Source organism: Ictidomys tridecemlineatus, chromosome 10, assembly GCF_052094955.1.
Source record: "Ictidomys tridecemlineatus isolate mIctTri1 chromosome 10, mIctTri1.hap1, whole genome shotgun sequence".
NCBI lineage: Eukaryota > Metazoa > Chordata > Mammalia > Rodentia > Sciuridae > Ictidomys > Ictidomys tridecemlineatus.
In genome coordinates, this window is record NC_135486.1 from 104,283,042 (window position 1) to 104,305,869 (window position 22,828).

The following is a 22,828-nucleotide window of genomic DNA, read 5'->3' on the forward strand; positions in this document are numbered from 1 at the left end:
GTACTGTATCCTGCAATTCCTGCTCCATCAGCCTCCAGAAACTTAGTCTCTGTCCCCTCAACTTAGCCAGTTCATCCTGCTCTGCTTGGATCCTCAACCTGTGCCCCTGACCACAGGCTGCCTCAGATAGGAAGCTGGATAAGCATGGAGCCTGGCCTGGCCGGGGTCTAAGCTGCACTGCCTGCTGTCCCATGTCTGAAAAAGGCTGCTTCTATAATTTACCCAGTTGACAGTGGCTCATGTCAGGTTCCTTCACCTTACTCGTGATCAGAGTAGAAACTCTTAAGGTAATTTACAAATAAATGTCCTGCAAGAATAGATGGCAACGGCTTGTTGGTTTAGAACCAGTTGAGATAATTAAAAGCTCCCATGTGCTCAAGTGTCCTGGAGAAATAGCTGATCCCAGGAATAAGGCAGGAGAGACACAGGACAAGCCCCGAACTCCCAGCAACACCAACTTCCTAAGCATTTCAGCCAAGGGAGTGATTTTAGAAACCCAACTGCAAAAATGTGCATTGGTGGTTCTCAAACAGTAGAATCCTACTCTTTAAAAACAAAAAAAAGAAAGAAAAAGAAAAAGAAACCCCTTATAAGGGGGCCAAACTTTGAAACATTTAAAGAGGTTCTGCTTTGATGGAGGGGCAGGGGGCCCAAGGGTAGAAGCAGCAAGGGACCCTGGACCACACCAAGGGCCTATCCACAGGGAACCACAGGACCCAAGGACCTAGGTAGGCCCTAGAGAGACAGGTTGGTCTGCTGGGACTCTGGCCTTCTGCCACAGCACTGGGCCACTTGCCCCTCATCCCATAACTGTCTGGACATATTCTGAGAACAAAGAGCTTTCCATATCCAAGGCCAAGACAAAGACCTAGAGCCAACAGAAAATCAAGAAAGCATCTCAGAGTGTGATTCTAGCAGTGAAGGTACACTCTCATCCAAAGCAAGACGCATGAAATCTTGATTGCATAGTAGAAAATCATGGGTTTGGGGAGAAGCTGCTGTGGCACCTGGGCTTCTCGGGGCTCTCTGAAAAACACAGCTGAGTGGTTGCAGGAGGTGGAGGTGGAATAAGTACCCAGCTCACCACCCACTCTTTCTAGAATCTGCCCCATAAGCATGCTCCCTGCAGGTTGACAGCACTCTCGCAGTAGGACACAGGGGACGTCATCTGTCTGCACTTCTGTGACAGAAGTGCATGTCTTCTACATGCAGTCCTGGTTGCCATAACTCTCAAAGAATTAGAGGAAATGCCCAGAACACTCCCAGTAGCCATGCAGAGGAGCACAGCTGTCCAGAACGCCAGCACTGTGTCGCCGTCTGGACTGGCCCCTACTCCAGGGCTGAGGGCAGATGGCGTGTGCAGGGCTTGAGCCATGACAACTCTGAGCACTGTAAATCCTGTCTCAAGCTGGGAAAGGCTGAAAGATAGACTGCCACTCTTGACTTTCTCTAGGAAACAGCCTTATGGTAAAAACAGTGTCTGTGCCACAGCGTGCATCCAGGATCTCACAGCCACATACACCAAACTGGGCCAGGACCAGGGCACCAAGACTGTCTAGGGGAAGGCACACCCCCGAGCCTGTCTCAGTTTCTAGATTCAACAGACCATGCCACAGGACATTGACCTGGGTGATTCTGAAGAAAGGAGGGTAATTTAAGGGTTTACGATGCCTCTTGCCAACACCGTCTTCCTGGGATGAGGATGAGGCAGGATGTCGTGGGCAGTCTGAATTTCCTGATAGGGAGTAAATGGCACAGGGTGCCGAAAACTGAACTAGGAGAGCCTACATCCTGTCTGCCACTCACTAAATCATAGCCTATGTAAACCCTTGACTGGTAAATGGGGGCCACTAGCACTGGTTCACTGCTTCCGAATGTCATGAGTATTAAACTTCAGAAGTACTTGTGTCCCCCTGAGGTGGGAAGAGTCATCAGTACCCTGCAAGGGTCTTCCTGCTGCTGCCCCTGTTTGGGTCCTTAGAGAAAATGCAGGGATATTCTTCATGAGGTATCTACCTAGCAGGAATGGAAACACCCTGGGGTGAATTTCTCTGAGCTCTGTGCTGTTTTCCAGCATGGATTAAAATTCCTCATTCAAGTGGCTTGATGTCTCAGCAGGAAACAGATTCAAGCAAGCAAACCCACAGACCTTTCTGAATAAGGTGCTATCTCCCCAGTTAGTGCTCAAAGTAGAAAAGCTGAGCCAGGCTCGGTGGCAAAGGCCTGTAATCCCAGCAATTCAGGAGGATGAAGCAGGAGGATTGCAAATTCAAGGCCAACCTGGTCCATTTAGGGAGATCCTGTCTTAAAATATAATCAAAAGCTCTGAGGACATAATTCAGTGGTAGAAAGCTTGCCGAACATGCAGGGGGCCCTGGGCTGTGTCCCCGCACTGCACAACAGAACAAAAAGAATAGCAAAGCAATCTTGGGAGGATTCATCTCAGTCAAATGACTCCCCACACCTGGGGTTCTGTTTGTGTGTTTTACAGGACTGGAGACTGAACCTAGGGGCACTCTGCTGCTAAACTACATCCCCAGCCCTTTTTTATTTTATTTAGAGACAGGGTGTAAGTTTCCTAGGCACGTCTTAAATTTGTGATCCCCCCATCTCAGCCTCTCACAGGCATGGCCACTGTGCCTGGGGCACACCTGGGTTCCTAATGAGGTCACTGTCTCTGAAAGATAGCGGCTGGGAAGGCTGGGAGGGCTGGGAGATGAATAACTGCTGAGGGTGTTTTGGAGAGGCACTCAGCTCCATAAATAACCCCACACGCCCCCACCTTATGAATGACCCCTGAGGCTTAGGTCACCCAGCAGCCTAGCACCACAAAGGCCCAAGCACTGCCAGAGAGGAGAACCAAGAGTGGGGGGCCGGCAACGCTGAACGTGGGCTTGCTCGGACTGTGCCACTAAGTCTTGCCCAAGGGATATCCATTGTCATAGGAAGGAGCAGGACCCTGGTTACCACGAAGTGTCCAGACTATTCCACACCTGCTCCCTGTCCAGGCTCCTATGAGGGCTTCTGAAGTGAGAAACTATCTTATTTGACTGGCGTTTGTTCTCTATGCATTAGCCAGTATTAGCTGCTCCCAAATTTAACTAGATGCCATCTGACCTTATTGGATTCCCTGTTAAGTTCCCTCCATTCACACTATCCTATCCCAGATGAACAGAAACTGAAAAACCCACAAGAACGTCAACTCCACAAGGCAAGAAGGAGGCGGACATGGCACACTGGCCTGTCCTCCCTGCGAGGCCACTCACACTGCTTCTCTGAGCTCTATCCATCAGTAAATGGAGGCCAGAGCCAGCCCCAGATACAAAGGAGGGCTCCCTAGACAGCACACGCAGAGCACCATGTGCAGACAGCACCAGGAAGCCTCATCTAATGTCAGACTTAAAAATGACAGCAGCTCTTCAGACTTTCCAGAAACTTCCACAGCTCCCACCCACCCCTCTCCATGCAAATGTCAAGTAGGAGCCCTGGGACTGAAATGCCTGCCCTCTGGGCCCTGTCCCTGAACTAGTTAGTTGGGTGACTGTGCCTGTACTTTAATGGAGAGGCTGGGCTTCAAGCAAGATGGCTACGTCACAATTCAGCTGCCCATTCTCCACCTCAAGCATGAGCTCAGAGTCAGGCCCTTGACCACCTGCAGCAAACCCACCAGGACTTGCAAAGTGGCAGCCTCAGGACTACAAGGAGCCAGAAGCCTCTTACAACTCCAGCAAGTGGCCAAGCCCTGAGCCCTGAGCCATGGGTTTGCAAGAGCAGGGAGTGGCTATTTTTAAGTGGCATGCCTCGGCTATTTCGAGGTTTAGGTTTTATTTTATTTATTTAATTCAAGAGGAAGCTGCACTTTCTCATGACTTGTTTCTTTCAAAATGGTGTCGTGGGCATTCTTAATGTTGAAATCATCTTGACTTTGCAGCTGGTCAAAAGATGGAGAGCCAATCAGCTCTTTATTTTATCATGCCATTCAAATTTTTAAAAGTTAACATATTAAGAGTCCGAATTTCTACAGTTCTTCACCAGAGGATTAGTATTTTTCCACAAAAATTTTAAGACGGTCCTCTGTTTTAAAATATGCATACATTTCCCAAGATATCTGTAAGATTTTAAGTCAGCATCATACGGAACACCTTGAAGTGCATTTTCAACAGGCTCTATAGAGAAGAGAAAGCTCACGGGGCAGCAAGTGGCCGGGCCCACATTCACGGAGGTGCATGGCACTGTCAGGGTCCCACCTGCAAGGGTGCCTGCCTCTCCAAGCCTGTGGCAGCACTGAGGGAGGAGGATGCGCTGGCTCCCACTTACCCTCAACCACAGCCACCTTGTTGTTCAGTGCATAAAAGGTCACTCAGTGTTCAAGTTCACAGCTCCAAAAAAAATCAAAAGATAAAAAGACACTAAGAAGGAAGCATAAATAAGATCACCTAAAATGTAATTTATGAGCCAGGGCAGCTCAGGCCTGTGGTACCCAAGAGCCTTGGACAGTGCCTGGTACTGGTCTCTGCTCTGGAGCTGCATGGCCAATCTTCCTCCAAAATTGAGGACAAACTCCAACAATAGGAGGTGGGAAGTCAGAGATGGCAGCCAGATACACAGCCATTCGGTCACTAGGACTTTGGGAGCGGGAGTGATGGTAGGGAAGACCTGATCAGGCATCCATGCCCCAGACGGCTCCCAAGCAGCAGAGGAGAGAAGGGTGGTCAATGATTAGAGCAGAAAGCCACCTGTTTTACCGATTTCTTACCAAATACCTGCTACTTCTTGTGTTTAAATTTCTTCCCACAAATGTCTTGGTGAAGTCATAAATTCTCTATGTATTATTCACATGCTTATTACTATGTTAACTTTTGAAATTCAGTGTTTAGTTTTAAAGCCAGTAAGCTGCTAAAAGAAGAAAGAATACTGTTGCTTGTTTCAACAAATGATCATAATATCTATTATAATCCCTTCAAACTAAAAAAAAAAGAGAGAGAAAGAAAAAAAGGTGTCACTGGGTGAAGAAAACCAGTCACACTGGAAACTTCCATAAAACCATGCTTAGTGGGGCTGTGTTCATTGTTAGAGTGTGGGGGAAAAAGGCCAGCAAAAAAAGGGTTAATGCTGGCCTTCAAGGGAGCGGCCAGAGCCCAGTGAGCAGCCCTGGGAAGCCTATAAAGCCGGCCCAGTGCCAAGGGGACCAGACTGCGCCTCAGACAGCCACAGGAGCTGGTTCAAGAGCTTCCTGGGGAACCTTCCCGCCAGGCCTCCCTGGAGGGGTCTTCTCTTTTTCTCTCCCACTGATTCCTTGCAAGTCCAGGATCCCACTACTGCAGGCAAGTACCAAGTGTGCCTCCAGCAAACCCCCGAGGGATGCAAGAGAACCCAAGCAGCTCAGGTAAGACTTGCACCCCCGCCTGTGGGTTTTGGGGTCTGGGTGGTACTGCACACTAGCTGCTAGGGTCAAACGAGGTCACAGTCCTGTGAGGGGACAGCAGGAGGCATGTCCATACCACTGTACCTTCCAAGGAGTAGCACCAGCTTCCACCCTCCAGAGGAGACACCTGGGCGTGACCATACGCAGCGAGCCCGGGGTCCAAGCCAGATGTGCCTTGTTTCGAGGCTCTCCTGGTAACTTGGTACTATGGTCACTACTGTCAACTCAGAAAGTCATGGTGGGCCGATGCCCCCATGTAAAGATAAGGGTAACAGAGCTGAAGAAGTGTAGTGTCGTTTTCCCAGATCTGGACAAGCAGGAAAAACTTGAAACAAAACGATACAGAACTATTTAGTACCCACTTTTAGATTTTCAGTTCATAGCCAACTTTAATAAGGATGCTGTAAATTTCATAGCAAATTCCTGTATCTTCTCTGTAGACCATTATATAATAGCAGCGTTGGTCAAGGATGAAAGACTCCATTTACATGGAAAAGAAACAAAGGGCTTACTTTAACCTGTTCCCTAGAGTTTACTCAATAGTGTAGGGAAGAGAAGGCATCTATGTCAAGGTTCTGCTCACCTTTAAACTGCCCTCTCCAACTGCAGTCTGATACCTGCCAGAATTTCCACATTCAAAGAACAGAACTAGTGCCCTGGGCAGTTTTTAAAAAGAAATTAAATCCAGAGGCTTTCAATATTACAGATGGAATCTCAGAACAGTGACATTTACACTGCTCAAATTGGTACTACTTATTAAAGATGAATAAAGAATGTAAAATAACCAATACAAGCAATCCATCAACCCCCGCTCGGCAACGGTTATTGAACACCCTCAGATTCATATCTGCGCCAAGGCAGAGATCTGTTCTTCCTTATTTTCCTTTTTTCTTAGCAGTATTTTCACAAGATAGGTCAGTAAATCTCTAGTCTGGTCTTGCAACACTTCAAAATGATGCCCAATGACCTCAAAGAATGAAACAAAACTCCAAAAGAAAAACAACCCAAACCATCTTCCTGAGGCAGGTCAGTTGACTCCAGGCTTCTCGCCCTCAGACACTGACGCTCAGGCCGGAAATCTTTTGCTGGGGAGGGGGCTGTCCTGTGCACTGTTGGATGCTCAGCAGCATCCCTGGCCTCCAACAGCTAGATGCTCCCCCGCCCCAGCTGGGACACCTCCACATTTCCAGGCGTCTCCAGACGTTGCCAATGTGCCAGCTGAAAACCCTGGTTGCTCCAGAGAACTTCAGGGGCACAGGAGTCAAGTAAGCCACAGGAAACCCTGTGGCACCTCCACGTCCCCGTCTTTACCCAGTTTCTATGCTAAAACAGCATTACAAAAATAAACTGGGCTTTACATAATTGGTTAAATAACATTTTACAAATAACTGAATAACATTTTCATCCTTCCTCCTTCCCTCCCTCCCTCCCTGGGGACAGGGTGTCCTGTGTCACAGTCTGGCCTCAAACTCCTGGGCTCAAGCGATTCTCCTTCCTCAGTCTGAGTAGCTGGGACTACACCCAGCTAACATTATTTCTTAAACAATGACCATTTTTATTCCTTATTCTCTTTCATTCTATATTACAGAAAATAGTTTCATTTCTGGCACTCAAGTTAGTAGTAGCATTACAAAAAAAAAAAAAAAAAAAGCTGGATTTCTTTTGCCTATTTTATTGCAAGAGAAAAGACTTTGCTCAGATTCCACTAGGTTTTCTGGGTCCATTACCTTTCAGAGGGAAAAAAGAAAAAGAAAAAAAAAAGCTGGGTTTTTCCCTTCCCATGTTATTTCTCCTTCCAACAGCTGCTGAAATGAATTTTATTTCCTGTCCCAACAAATGGTAGTTTTCCTAAGATTCCCATACTCAGTACCCACACTACTTCATGAGCCTGCTATCTGCCTGTGACCCACTCACTGCATCTGGGGATGACTCATGGCCCGTCTCCAATTTAAACCAGGCAAGCATGGGAACCCCTGGGGAAGAGACAGGACGTTTTCCACATTTATTTCTTCTCCTTCAGCTCAGGGACAACCATCTCCCCAAGACAACGAAACCTAGAGTTCTGGCCTCTCTCTACTGCTCTGTGACCTACGACACCTCAGCTCTGTCCTGTCCTGTATGCCTCTCCTTGGTGTCCAGATGGTAAGTGTGTACAGCGTCTTCCAGCCATGAGCCAGCTCCGCCGACCAGAGTGCCAAGCGCCCCACTAGCCACGAGCCGGCTTCTGCTGCAGACCAACTGCACCTGTGCATTCAACTTTCTACAGCTGTCAAACCCAAATGTCCATCTCTCTGCAGAGAGAATCATCTCTCTCTCTAAAGATGGAGCCACCGCTGCAAACTGATTTCTGTGACCCTTCTGGCAAATGCTGAAGACAGCACAGTGGCAACATGGATGTGACCTCTCCAGCCCACACTTTTGGCATGGAGATTTACCCACGTACCACACAGCTGGCAGACTCCAACAGCACCTCCCCAGAACTCAACCTGTCTCTTCCGCTACAAGGCACTGCCCTGGTGAACCAGACGGGGGACCTCTCTGAGCACCAGCAGTATGTCATTGGCCTCTTTCTCTCCTGTCTTTACACCATCTTCCTGTTTCCCATTGGTTTTGTGGGGAACATTCTGATCCTGGTGGTGAACATCAGTTTCCGTGAGAAGATGACGATCCCCGACCTGTACTTCATCAACCTGGCGGCTGCAGACCTCATCCTGGTGGCCGACTCTCTGATCGAGGTATTCAACCTGGACGAGCAGTACTATGACATTGCCGTGCTCTGCACCTTCATGTCTCTCTTCCTGCAGATCAACATGTACAGCAGTGTCTTCTTCCTCACCTGGATGAGCTTTGACAGGTACATCGCACTGGCAAAAGCCATGCGCTCCAGTCTCTTCCGAACGAAGCACCATGCCAGGCTGAGCTGCGGTCTCATCTGGATGGCCTCCGTCTCGGCCACCCTGGTGCCCTTCACGGCAGTCCACCTGCAGCACACGGAGGAGGTCTGCTTCTGCTTTGCGGACGTCAGGGAGGTGCAGTGGCTGGAGGTCACCCTGGGGTTCATCATTCCCTTCGCCATCATCGGGCTCTGCTACTCCCTCATCGTCCGTGTCCTTATCAAAGCCCACAAGCACCGAGGCCTGCGCCCCCGGAGGCAGAAAGCGCTCCGCATGATCTTCGCCGTGGTCCTGGTCTTCTTCATCTGCTGGCTGCCGGAAAACGTCTTCATCAGCGTCCACCTCCTGCAGCGCACCCAGCCGGGGGCTGCTCCCTGCAAACAGTCCTTCCGCCATGCCTACCCCCTGACCGGCCACATTGTCAACCTCGCAGCTTTCTCCAACAGCTGTCTGAACCCCCTCATCTACAGTTTCCTCGGGGAGACCTTCAGGGACAAACTGAGGCTGTACGTGGAGCAGAAGACAAACCTGCCAGCTCTGAACCGCTTCTGCCACGCCGCCTTGAAGGCAGTCATTCCGGACAGCACTGAGCAGTCGGATGTCAAGTTCAGCAGTGCTGTGTGACAGGCCTCCCCGGCAGGGACCCAGCTGTGGCACTAGTCACAAGGACTGTACACACCCAGGGCAAGGTGGGCCGGAGGCACAGGTCAGTGCCTCACGAGGGTCGCCCCGTCTGGGTTGCTGGGGAACCTCGCTCCAGCCCTTCCTGATTTCATCCTGCTCACAGACTTGCACCCATCCCAGTGCTCACGACCATAGGTCATGTGACCCTGACCTCCAAGGACACCAGAACCAGCTTATCACTCAGCTCTCTCTACTGTACTATTTCCCCAGTGGAAAGTGATTCTGCCATTGACCAAAAGCCAAAAGGCGGGAGGCCTTCTGGGTGAAGCATCTTAGTTACAGATAAATCCACAGCACACCTGAAACCCAGGGGGAAAAGGAAGTCTGGAGACAGAATCTGCTCAACAGACCTAAACTGGATCTGATGTCTGAGATATGCAACTCACTGTGCACATGCAAACTAGTCCACCCTGAGTCAAAGGGGAAAAGAAAAAAGTGTCCTGTACACACCTGAGCATCCTTCATCTCTAGGAATGCTGCACTCATGCCTGCCCCCGGCTCCCGCTCCTAACACCCGAGAGACCTGCATGGAGCTAGAAAGGGTCTCATTTAATGAAATACCTGCTCGGAGATGTGTTTAGACATGCATTTGTTTACAACAGACTTGCAATTATGTGAATGTGGGATGAGACCACGAGAACTGCGTGCAGTTAATGGGATACACGGAGAAATACTCTGGCGTGTATGGTTGAAAAATCTGTCTCTACAAAATAATAGTGAGAACAAAGATGATGGCAACTTTAGCAGTTCCCAATAAAATATATTTAAAAACAAATCTAACTATTGCTGATAATGTTCAGTGTATGTCAATAAAATATTATGCGTTGATTCTCTGAAATGCTCTAAGCAGTTCTCAAAGTAGTGTGAGACAGGGCTGGGGGAGGGGGCTCTCAGAAAGAGCCACAGCCCACGGTTTTGCAAACTCAGGTCCCACCTGAAGAGCTCTCCCGTAAGGCCAACGTCCAGACCCTGCCAGCTGGACACCTCCTGGCCTTCTCGGGATGTCCAGATGCTGCAGTCTGACATGCACGCTGCATCGTCTCCAGGCACCAAGTGCATCTTATTACCAACACAGAAGGCAGAGCTCAGCCTTGTCTAGGCATCTGCATAAGCAGACTTGTCCAGTGTCGAGAAGGCTCTCGGCTGTGAGATGCACCCCGGGTTGGCAGGCATTCAGAGCACTCGAGGGGCCAACTGGGAGGACTCCCTGTCCTGTTCTGTCACCAGATAAAGCTGTGCCAGGTTCTCCTCCATTCTCTGCCCACATCCAGAGGCCCCTCAGGAGCTCAGGCCTCCCAAAGAACACAAGGTAATATGGTTAACAAAGAAAAAGACCACTTTGTCTCAATAATTTGCATGTCAGTACCATTTAAACTATGGTACTACTTTTTATTTCTGATAACATATATTTAAGGTAAAAGGTGACCCAGTTAAAAAAAAAAAAAAATCACACAGAGCACCCAAGAGAACTCCCCTTGGCACACTGTGGGACACAATCTGTGCATGGATGGGTGCGGCAGGCCTGGCTCCAACAGCCTGCAGGGCCTAGATTCTCTGTGCTCGTCACCAGGAAGCAACACTCCTCCAAAGAGGAGACTATTTGTCCCAGACTGAGACCCCAAACAGTGGCATCTCCAGCACTCCAAATCCCACATGAGCAGGACACAGCAGACCTCTTCCAGGACTGTCCCCACAAATCAAGGGGTCTAGCAATAGGCAGACAACCTCTACAGGAGGCCAAGCCGTCCCTTGAGCTGGCACCTGCAGAGGGTGCAAACACCACAAGTGAGGTCCCTGTGCTAGAGGAACAAGGTCCCGAGACGTTTTCATACCCCATGTTTTGAGCCCACATGGCGCTCCTCCAGGGCACACAGGGCACCACTAACAGTGGTGCCTAAGAACCAGCACTGCAAACTCTTGACAGGATGTTGCTTTTATAAGGCGAGTGTGTGATCTGAGTTCCCCAGCTCTACTCAGTGTTGGTAACAATCCAAACCCAATCCAGACTACAAGAAGGAGACAGCGCTGGTGCCTACCACTGAGCAAGGCACCACAGCCATTCACCCCTTATCCCAGCTTGAAAATTGGTGCACAGAAGCCCCAAACACAGTCACAGAGACCCAACACTCACTCTTAGCTCTGATGGGTGGGGTGGGAAGACTCAAGGAATAAGAGTGAGAATCTATGACCCTCAAATCCTTAGACAGGAAATGGTGCAGCCAGGAACCGAACCTCAGTCTCTCCAAAGCCATGATCCTTTCTCTGCAGCAAGCGGCAACCCTGATGCTAAAAGCAAAAGTACTCAGTGTGGCAAGTGCAGAGCCGGAGAGCCCTGGGCACCCTGGCGTCACCTAAGGCTGAGCCCTCTCCTTTGCAGCTTCATCTCCAGCAAGTTCAGGGAAGGCAGGAGGGAGAGCTCCCGGGGGGACTCTAAATAGACTCCTGATGACCAGGTCTCCTCAAGCAGGTCTGCTATGGGCAAGGGCCACATGAGGCTATAGCGCAGCTCCTGTGCCAACACTCGAAGCACACTTCCCCAGCTGAGAAACTGGCAGAACTGCTGAGAGTCAGTGGGATGGATAGCTACAAGGGTGAGCACAAGGCAGAGGGCTTCCCTAATGAAATGGGACCCTCCAGAGCCAGAGGCTGGGCCTGGTGCCCCTGAAGTCTCCTCTGCGTCTGTGTGATGGGCAGAGGAGAGGTCAGAAGCCCCGCAGGGTTCTGCACACCCCGCCCAGCCCTTCTCAAGTCATCTGTCTGAGAGCTGAGGCTAACTTGATTATTTGGGGCAGGAACACCACAAGATAAAATCAAGGCGTTTTAATCGCTTTGTTGCTTCCTGGTAACCCAACTCTCCCGCACAATAATGTAGTTTAAACCCTGGGACGGGCTGGAGAGTCCACAGCTATAAGCACGTGGAAAACACCTGATGAGCACTGACCAGGAGTCCATCACTTTCTTTGTGTGCAACAATTAACTCTTGACCATGACCTTGTCCTTCCCAGCTCCCAGGCCTGGTGAGAAATGGTGGCATGCCATCTATTACACCTCCCTGGCACACCTTCAGTCCTGGAGGAAGGGTGGGGAGGAGGGCTGAGGGAGCCTCTCAATAGGCTCTTCTCTGCATCGTGGCACACAGCGTGGAGCTGCTTTGTGAGTGAGCACAAGGGGAAATGTGCTGATGCTCCTGAAGACAGAGTTCTCGCAGGACAAGGGAGGCAGAAGCACACAGGAAGCAGAGGGGGACTCAAGAACCCCATGGGAATGCAGCAAAGCAGGTGGATCTCCATTTGTGAGACTCTCCAGGTGCGAGAATGTAAAAATCATAACCAGAGGACATAGGAGATGGCCCAAAGGATTCCCACTGGCCAAATCCGGAAAAATCTGAGCTAGGAGGATTAAGAAGACTTAATAAAAGTTGAGCACAGTGGTGCATGCCTGTAATCCCAGCGACTTGGGAGGCTAAGACAGAAGGGTTATGAGTTCAAAGCCAGCCTCAGCAACTTAGCAAGGCCCTAAGAAACTCAGCAAGTCCTTGTCTCTAAAAAAAATATAAAAAAGGGTTGTGGCTGTGGCTCAGTGGTGAAGCATCCCTAGGTTCAATCTCCAGTACCCCCCAAAAAAGTTAATAATAATTAGAAACTACTAAAAAGAATCCTGAGCCCATTCTAATAATAAACAGGCAAACAAACATAATTTAAATAAGCAACATATAAAAAGATAATAATAAATAGAGTTTGTGAAAAATGTGGGAATTTTTGGTTATAGAAAAAAAATGGCCTATAATTGAGGAGGGACTGCTGGGGGGTAGGGGCAGAGGAGGGGCCGGGGGACGGACTCCTCCCTTTGCAGCTTTTACTGTGAGACTGGAACAGGCCAAGAACCCCCAAAGGAGGCACTCCAGGAGCAGTGGGGTATTTGCAGAGCTCCCACAGACTGCTCATTAAAGCAAGGGAAAGTCACTACACAGCAGAGATGGGACAGCCCTTCACGGAGTGGTAACATGAACATCACCAAGAGGAAAAAGCCCAGCTGGGACACCCTGAGAAGGACAAAATGTCTCTAATGTCCTAATCTAAGGGTACATACTGAGTCTAATCAGGAGTAAATACTAGAAAAACCCAAAATGATGAAAAGAAGCCAATTCACAAAAAATGAAAATGTCATAAGAGATAAGCTTGGAGGGGCTGGGACTGTGGCTCTGCGGTAGAACGCTCACCTGGCATGGGTGGGCCCCTGGGTTCAATCCTCAGCGCCACATAAAAAAAATGAATGGAATAAAGGTATGGTGTCCAACAAAAAATAAATATTAAAAAAAGAGATAAGCGTGAACAATTCTTCTAAAGTCAGGAGAAGAGAGAGGGGACAATTACACTCGATGAAGACTCTAGATGAGATGATCCACCACAAGGAGGGGAAAGCATTCTGGGGATATCACGGGGTCAGGGGACAAAATAATGCGGGCAAACCTAGAAAACCTACTGCGAAAGAAGCCAGACACAGAAGCCCACATTTGTGTAATTCCTCTTATACGAAGTATCCAGAGTGGGCAAATCCAGGGGCAGGAAGGGGCTGCCAGGGCCACAGAGGGGAAAGGAGATTGCAAGGGAGCCCAGAGCTGCCCTTGAGGACGGAGAAGGTGCTCCAACACGGCTGTGGAGGTGGATGTCCATTTTAGCTGTGACCCTTTAGAGGGTGAGTTCATGGTGTGAAGGTATGTCCCAAAAGTCAATGTTCCCTAATTGCTTCTCATTCTCATTCTCATTCATACCCCACACAGGGAGATGCCCAGCACCCCTCTGGAGTCCCAGGAGCTGCCTGCTAGCATTTACTGTAAAACTCCTAGTTTTCTCTCCTCACTTACTGCTAGTGATTCAAGCTTTATGTTCTTTTCCACAGTGGCAAGCTGGGGTCTATTTTGATAATTAAAAATAGAGAAAAAGAACTTTGGTAAAATTTAAAGCTGAATGTAATGTAGTTAATCATTCTCCAGAATCTCAGACAATGGCTATGCACAGTTCTCCCTCCTGCTGGGCACTGTCCTAGGGGACCTGCACAGACTGGCCCCGCAGCCTCCGTAGGTGCACACTTCAGGAGTGACCAAGGACAGAAAGGAGTCAACAATATCATTTCAATTACTTAGACACTTTCACCAGTGATGTGCTCAGAAATCTAAAAACAAGGCTTTAGATTTTAGCACTGCCACCCTGTAGATCACAGTTGTGACCAGCATCCCTGGGAACAGTAAAGACCCAAGGCGAACAGACACATGGACACACACAAGTGCTTACTCCCTGGTCAGATCACAGAAGAAACTGGGACCTTGGGGGTTTCCGGCTCCATCTTCCTGCAAATGATCAACAGAGGCTTGGGGAAGTTCCGCCTGTTACAGATTTAATGCGCTTTGCCTTCCGGACTATTGGGAGGGTGGGGGAGCCAGCGAGTCCGCCTTGCAGGGGAACTAAGGGAGGGGAGAGAGAGGGAGGGAGAGGGTCATCAAGAACAGCCATTATGTCCCAGGACGCTCACTCTCCACAGTGTCCTCAGACTCCTGGGTTCTACTTGGAGTTGTCACAGAAAAATATGTTTTCCAAGTTCGTCTCCCTCATAGGCAAAGACCATGGCCCCTAAAAGGAAAGCTGCCAGCCTACAATCAATCAGCAAGTCCTCCAGGAATGAGCTCTGGGCAGAAGGCTAGGTAGCACACAGAAGTGAGGGCAAAGGTCCCAGCACAGCTGGATGGGCCCCAGGCCCAGTGGGTTCTAGGCAGGCCCCTCCACAGCTGAGGGATGGCCACCAAGGCTGCTCGAGGGCTGCCCAGCCAGCCATGGTACCACTTCTGAGCAGCACAAGCTGAGCAGTCTACCAGGGTACCCAGGATAGTCCGGAGCTGACACTCAAACAGGCGCATATGTCTGCTCACAACCACAGCCTCGCCTTCCTCGTGCACCCAGGCTGTGTGTAGGAAGACGTCAGTGTTGAGCTCATCTGACTGCTGCCCTGCTTAAGTGGGTGGGGTCCCATCTGCCAATAAGGGTTTTAAGAGTCAAAGGGACACAGAACACAAAAGTGCACCAAGCCTGCCTGTGTTTCTAAGCCTTTATACTGGGGTGGAGTTAATCCAAAACTTATCGCAAAAAATCAGCTGTTGGGTCCTGGAGCTCCAGGCCCAGCTCCAGGCCCAGCGGCTGGCTCTGCTGAGCACACAGGCTGATACGCAGCCTCTCCAGGGAGAAAATACAATCGAGTGGGTGGCTTCATAGCAAAGTTGCTGTTCCTTCCTCCTCCCCTGCAGGATGTTGCCTAACATTCTGGCTACCTCCAGCCTCCTGCGCCGATTCCCACCTGAGCATCTGCCTTCCCCACTGCAACCTCAGCGCCCTGAGGAAGGAGAGTGCAAGCTCCTGTGAAATCCCCAACACAACCTGCACTGGGGCCTTCGGCAAGCACCTGCTCAATGGATACATGGCAGCCACAGCTGGTCTTCTGGGCCACACACCTCCTCATAGCATTAACCAAGCAGAGGTAAGGGCCATATCCCCAGGGGGCATCACATCACCTCAGGGAAGTGACAGCAAAAGAAGGAGGTGGACCTCATTCACATGGGACATTCTTGGGAATGAACACAGTGTCCTTCTTTGTTGACTCAAAAGCAGTCATTTTCCAGGAATGAGGAGAACCAACATAGCCCGCTTCTCCTCCTCCTCCTGAGCTACCCTCAGGAGCTCAAGCTGCACTGGCTAAAACAAACCCCCAAGGCCAGACACCTTCCAGAGAGTTCCACAGACTAGCCTCTGGCTGGGCAGGCCAGCTATCACCTACTGGGTGGGCAACACACACTGATCAACATCTTAAAGGCATGTCAACCTGAAAGGACCTCTGGAACACAGGACAACCTCCAGAAGCAAGCTGGACAGTGGAGGGGAGTATCTAGGGACCCGGAGTATGTGCTTACAACAGCACCCTCACTGTGGCGCCCAGAACACACTGCATTCGCAGGAACACCAGCTCAGATACAGATGACACTAGGCCCTATCAACTTTTCTCAGTCAGCATACATGTACACACACATGCATGCACCCAGACACACAAAGGCGCACACACACACACACACACAGAAAAACGCATGCACACATGCCCACAGAGACAAGCACAAATGCAGACAGGTGTGCACACAACATGCACATTCAGAGATATGTACAGGCACATACGCTCACACACACAGTCGCACCAACCCGCCCATGATGACTGCTACTCGCATGCATAAGATTATAAAAGCCTGGCCATCCCATGTTGCCAAGGCAACAGCAAGGCATGCACTTTCATCTGTTGCTGCTGAGGTGTTAACTGGCATGACCAGCTTCAGGGAACACAGGGATGTGTGCTGACTGCTTCAGTGAGGCTCCCAATGACCTGCCTCTATCCCCGCCCCAGGCAAAATGCCACTAGAAAACAATTCGGCAAGGGGGATAGGACATCACTTATGAGATTGGGACTTTTATCTTTGCATTCTCCCCTCTCCCCCTCTGATGAAGTCAGTTGCCAACTGGGAGCTCCCCAAGGAGAGGTCCATGTGGAAGAACTGAGGGCAACCCTGGTCAAGGGCCAGCAAGGACCTGCAGCCCTCAGTATAATAACCTTATAGGAATCAGATCCTACCAGTACCCATAAAGAGGCTGAAAGCAGACCAACCCCAGTTGAGCGCTCCAACCAGCTCAGCCCTGGACAACCCTTGACTTCCTTTGTGAGTTGAAAGGCCTGGCTGAGACACATCCGGATTTCCATCTACGCATTTGTTCTTCTAGCCATTATATTCTGCGTTAGATAACTCAGTTGTTTTATGTAGTAGAGATAAAGATTCACAGCCCTAACACTATGATCCCACCCTAGGTATGTCCCTGAGAGGAGTCCATATACCTGTCTGATAGGATATACATGATCATTCTTCGCAACATTGCTTATAACTACCAAAGATTAAAAATATTCAGATGAATAGAAAAACAGATAAACTATGGTATACTCACATACCAATAAAAATGAACAATTCAGAGCTAGACACAACAGCATGCCTAATACAAAATGTAGCCAAAGCAGTAAAATACAAAAGAAAAAAATGCATAATACATCTACATTGCCAGGCAGGGTGGCACACACCTGTAATCCCAGCAGCTAGGGAGGCTGAGGCAGGAAGGATCACGAGTTCAAAGCCAGCCTCAGCAAAAGCAAGATGCTAAGCAATTTAGTGAGACCCTGTCTCTAAATAAAATACAAAATAGAGCTGGGGATGTGGCTCAGTGGTCATGTGCCCCTGAGTTCAATTTCTGGTACCAAAAAAACAAAACAAAACATCTCCATCCACATAAAGCTCAAATACAAGCAAAGCCAAATGTATTTCTGGGATGCACGCATTGGAAATAAACCCTGGGGAAAGCAAGGACATGGCCGGGAAGAGACAGCACAGCCTCCCGTCTCAGCCTGGGGGGCACTTCGTGGAAGTGGTACACGTACACACTCTTCTATTTGTGCATTTTACAGTAAAGTAGGGGGAGAAGGAAAGCCTATGTTATATCATACCCGTCTGCAGCATAAATAAAGCCCTGCTGAATCACAACTGCTAAGTCAGAGCCATCTGGAGAAGAAAACCTCCCTGAAGCAGGTGAACTTGACTGAGGAAAGAGAGGCATGTGTAAACCAGTGAACAGCAAAAGTCATTTGCCAACAAAGGAAAAGGGGAAGAGACCAGGCTCCTGGTGACCTCCCTTAACTCCACACCAGCCCATGCCTAGGGATATCAGGAGCCCTCAGCAACTTAGAGAGTGTGGCTGGCCCTGTGGCCGGTTCCTCCTCTCGTGTTACTCATACTCTACAGCCCCCCCCACAGTCCCCTAGGAAGCCTCTACCACAGTGGCACCCAGGGACTGAGACTTCCTACCAACATCCCTCCAAGGCAGCTTAGCCCCCCAAATGTCGTGGGCTTCCCCCTCACCCTCCACTCCAAGGTAAATAATCTTCCCTTAAAACCCTTTAAGTTTAATCTACCTGTAATGGGTAACTCATAGCTGTAAAAGCAAATCAAGACTGAGTTTTCTACAACTAGTTTATCCCAAGGAGACCACCTGCCGCCCCCTGCAGACCATTACAGGGCAAGCTGTGCCGGCTACGAGGCTCCTAGCAGGAGGAGGTGCCCTGTGCCTGGCCCGCTCGGCCCTGTGCCAGGGAAGGCAATTTCCCTGGTTTGCCATCTTGAACACAGTTCTATCTTCCTAGAAACACAGTTCCACAAGGCTGTGCAAGTCTCGGCACAGCTCCTTTTCAAACTGCTTGTCTGGATAAACTGACAGTGTGGGACTTGTGGCTGCACTTGTCTGGAGGAAGTGTTCAGGGACAGGAAGAAAGAAAATGCCACATATTAGATCTCTTACCAAATACGCACTGCAGGGAAACTCAATTTAGAGATGCATGGAAACATCTCTAACCTCCCTCCCTAGTCACAAACCCACAGTCCCTCTTCAGACATGCTGGCGACATGGTCACCAGAGGGAACCTGGACAGGAGCTGCCACATCCGGACACAACAAGCAGCTCGAGGATGCAGAAGCACTCAAGGACAGCAGTGCTGGGCTTCAGAGGCAGGGACCTCACAGAGCAGGACACAGCCCGTTCAGGCCGGAAGAGTGCACAGCCACGACCAGGCAGAATCAGAGTACTGTGCGGGAGGACCAAGAGCACTGGACGTCTGCACGCACACCCAACATGTGTCACCCACAGGCCTGTCCTGGTCAACTTGGGACCTCCTTTCTGGGGGCTGGATGACACATCTTCCCAGGCAAAAAGGTATAAATACTACAGGCCACCGGAACAATGCTTCCATGGCTGCCAATGAGACTCATTCTAGAACTCCTTCCTAGTCCACAGGCACGGTGCTCTGTGAACCTAGCCCACTTAAGTTCACCATCACACAGCCTCTCCTCACTTAGGATGAAGAGAACAGCACTGAACTGCAGGCAAAGGAAAGGGGTCACATTGGGCCCGTGTGGGAACTTTATCCCTGTGCTAAAGACTTCTGTCAGGTGCAGTTATGAAAAGAGCCACACACAGAAGGCACAACTCACCGTACTGATTTAAAGAATCAGGCGCCATCAGTGCAGTGGAGGCTGGAACGGCACACTGTAGTCTAGGGTCTCTGTGGTGAACAGGCTGTCATCACAAACACTCCTTTACTTCCACTCCAACTACCAAAGGTCACTGTGTTGCTAGACAGCTGCAGGTAAGACAGCTGACAAAGCCTGGCTTCCTGGTACGGAACCCAAGAGGCAAGAAATTCAGACCACATCTTCACCTGGGACCCACCGTATGCAAGTGCTGTGTTCTGCCTCCCACACGCTCTGCCTCATGGGATCTGCCTGATACTGACACGGGCCTGCAGCTGTCCCCACTTTACAGGAGGGACACAGGAGTGAAGGGGATTGCCCCCACCTGCAAACAGCATGAGAGTGGGCTCCGATGGGCTCTAGGTGGTGGCAGAACAGTCCGAGGGAAGGAGCAGGCCCCTGCATAGCCATGGCGCAGGGAAGCCCTGACCCTGAACTTTAAAGTTAAACTTCTGCCCTACTGAAAGCACCATGTTTTGAGTATCAGTGTCACCTGATGACCAACCCCACCTAGCATCTGCCCCAGCTATGGATACAGCACCCAAAGGTTGGCGGAACACACTTGGGCCGATTATACTCACACCCTTCTAGGTGGGCCACAGGGCCTAACTCAGGGGACTGCTATACTGACCTGAGCATGGGCAGGGCTGTTAGGCCCACAACAGGCCTGGGGAGGCAGGTACAGCACTACTGGGCCAAACCTGACTGTCAGCACCAAGGCCAAGCCTCAGCTTCGAACCTTATTTACCAACCTTTAAAAATACTGATGCAGGGCTGGGGATGTGGATCAAGCGGTAGCACACTCGCCTGGCATGCGTACGGCCCGGGTTCGATCCTCAGCACCACATACAAACAAAGATGTGTATCCGCCAAAAACTAAAAAATAAATATTAAAATTTTCTCTCTCTCAAAAAATAAAAATAAAATAAACCTTTGAAAAAAAAAAATACTGATGCACACAAAAGAAAGCTCATTGGCCAGAGAAGCTGATGGCCTCCAAGGGCTCACATATATTCTGATACTGCATCTCCTCAATGGCATTCAGATGGCACTGGGGCAAAGGGAAGCACCGTCCTTCTCCCAGTCGGTACAAGGGTGCTCCCACAGACACTGTGAAGCTGCCCTGCCCAGTGCAAGGATCCGGGAGCAGCCAGTCAATCCAGACCCTGCCCATGCTCCTAACAGCAGGAGATGCAAGCTCTGTGCCTGGGAAAATGTCTTCAAAGCGACAACTGTTTTCCCAGCTGCGAATACTCCACCCTGGGAAATCTTTCCATGCCATTACAAGAATAATTTTGAAATGATTGTGCAAATATGCAGCCTAATCCATCCATTCTGGTATTTTAGATCCAAACTTAAGAATGTCCTTGAGCACACTGTCTAATCAGCCAGTGGCTAATACAACTCCTATCATGAAGTGAGCTTCCCTGAACAAATGTGTCGTCAGCGCACCTCACCAAGACCAGCAAACTCAGGCTTCCCCTGAGCAGCCAGGAAATGAAAACAATGTCTGTCAGCAAAGACAAGACCAAAACGGGAAGCTCACCCGTGTGCGTTTTTCATTTTATTAATATGTACAATCTATGGAAGCAAAATGTTCAACAGTCATAATAAAGGAAAAAGAATCACAGCACTTTTTCCCAGGGCAAAATTACTTGGGAAGGAACATGTACATATCACAAATGAGCTCTCGAATCCCAGGAACAAAATACTGCTAAAGTTAAAATATCAAATTTATACTATGATCTCCAATTTCAAGGCTATGACTACATGGCATGCCCCATCAAGAGCCAAAAAGATGGGTTGGGGTGGTGGCTCAGTGGTAGAGCGCCTGCCTAGCATGTGTGAGGCACTGGGTTCAATTCTCAGTACCACATAAATCAGTAAATAGATAAATAAATGTGTCCATCTATGTCTAAAAATATTTTATAAAAAGGAGCCAAAAAGAGGAAAAGCAGAACATGGAAATGGATATTGGTCAGGAGACCCTGGTGAGGTCCATTCTGCCAGATGTGGACAGGCTTCCTAACACCCAGGCTGAGGACCCCAGCCCTGGCCACCAAAGTGGCCACAGGATCAGGAAACCACAAGTCCTTTGGGACATCATAGGACAGAGTGTTAGCCCATGTGGCCTGATGGCACTTTGGCCATTCAAATCATGGATCAGCCTTAGATATAGAAAGGTAAAACCACAAGAATCTGTTCGCCAGTCATTAGCATGACACGTGACAAGGCCCTGTGTAGAACCTGAAGGCCAGACACACTATAAAAATACGAAAGAAAAAGTTACAAACATGCTAACATGTACCAAACATTTTTTTCTCTAAGCTTATTCATGTTTTTTAAATTTCTACAAAGAGTATTTTTTTAAGCGGGGGCGAGTTTGTTTAAAAAAATTACATTAAAAATGAGGTTAAGCAGGTTACGATGCCTTGCACGTTCTGCGTTACTCCAGAGGCAAAGATGGAAGCATCACTTGAGTCAAATTCAAGGTCAGCCTGGGCAACACAAAGAGACCCAACCTCAAGAAAAGAAAGACGTTAAAAACAAACACCTATAAAATGAATCCATATTGAGTTTAAGTGTGTCAGGAAGATGTATCTACATAAAAGGAAAAGGGGGAAGGAGCCGAGCATTGAGAGGCAGACTGGGGATATGCTGTCCTTTCTAACTCTTTCTTTAAAAATTACTTTGATGTTGTTTTTGAGTAAACAGGAGGAGCAAAGCACTTCCAGGCATGTGCAATGTGTACTTTATTTGAAACAGTGTTCCACCATCCCTGGATGTGACTGGCACTGCCACCTCCAGTCAGAGTAGCTGAGACCCTCATTCCTACTTCAAAGGGGTGCCTGCTGCAGGGGGCCATCCAGACCACGGGCCAGAACAAAACCCCCAAAATGAGTCTGTCCAGAACTATTCTGGAGTGTTCACTGTGCTCCAGGAACCACACAGGGGTTGGGACTGAGCGATGGTCAGTGAGAATAATGTGGCAGGAAGTGAAGGAGAGCAGGTGTGGGGGAAGCGGGCAGGGCCGCCCCAGGGCTGTGTGGGTGCAGCAGAGAGTGGCGGGAGGTGAGATTCCCAGCTCCTAGTGCACGGTCTGCGGCTCACAGAAGGGCGCTCAGCCGCTGTAAGCAACACCGGAAGAAGGCTGGGGGAACAAGTACGGTCTGTGTAAAGACGAGGGAGCTGATGTGGTCAGGTTTAGGATGAGGCAGGAAAGACAAGGCTTATGAGGCATGGGTACAGTGAGAACAGGAATTAGAGTGGACTCCTCTCCTGGGAGGGACCCAAGATTCTGTCCCCAGCTCCATATGGTCAACTGATGCAGGATCCAAATTAGCAGTAATCCCTCCCTTCATCCAGCTTCTCCAGCGGGGAAGGGTGGCTGTCCCAAGGGAGCAAATAATAAAGAGAAAGCCAACCATCACGTGTGCCCGGGAGAGCAGACGGAGGAAAAGCAGATGCCTGCCACCTGGGAGGCGAATCCGAGTTGGAACTGAACTGAGTGAGAAGTGCACCCCACTGCCCACTCCGGGCCAGTCCCCCACCTGTGCATGTGAGCTCTGCCCAGAAGGGAGCTGGGAGGTTCTGGGCAGTTCTGGGGAGGGAGCTCCAACCACTCTCCATCCCTGGGCTTTGAAGAGACTAGCTGGGGAAAGAGCCAAGGACAGA

At 49.6% G+C, this 22,828-nt stretch overlaps 2 protein-coding genes across 8 annotated transcripts in view; one reads left to right on the forward strand and one right to left on the reverse strand.

Annotated features, from left to right (window-relative positions):
- The window catches only part of Chlsn (cholesin), a 118,102-nt gene that overhangs the window by 69,631 nt on the left and 25,643 nt on the right, over positions 1-22,828 (reverse strand). The window lies entirely within an intron of this gene.
- On the forward strand, positions 4,875-9,778 carry Gper1 (G protein-coupled estrogen receptor 1). Its single transcript, XM_005339831.5, has 2 exons — positions 4,875-5,386; positions 7,446-9,778. The coding sequence occupies exon 2, from the start codon at positions 7,816-7,818 to the stop codon at positions 8,941-8,943; it is 1,128 nt and encodes a 375-aa protein (XP_005339888.1). The 5' UTR covers positions 4,875-5,386; positions 7,446-7,815; the 3' UTR covers positions 8,944-9,778.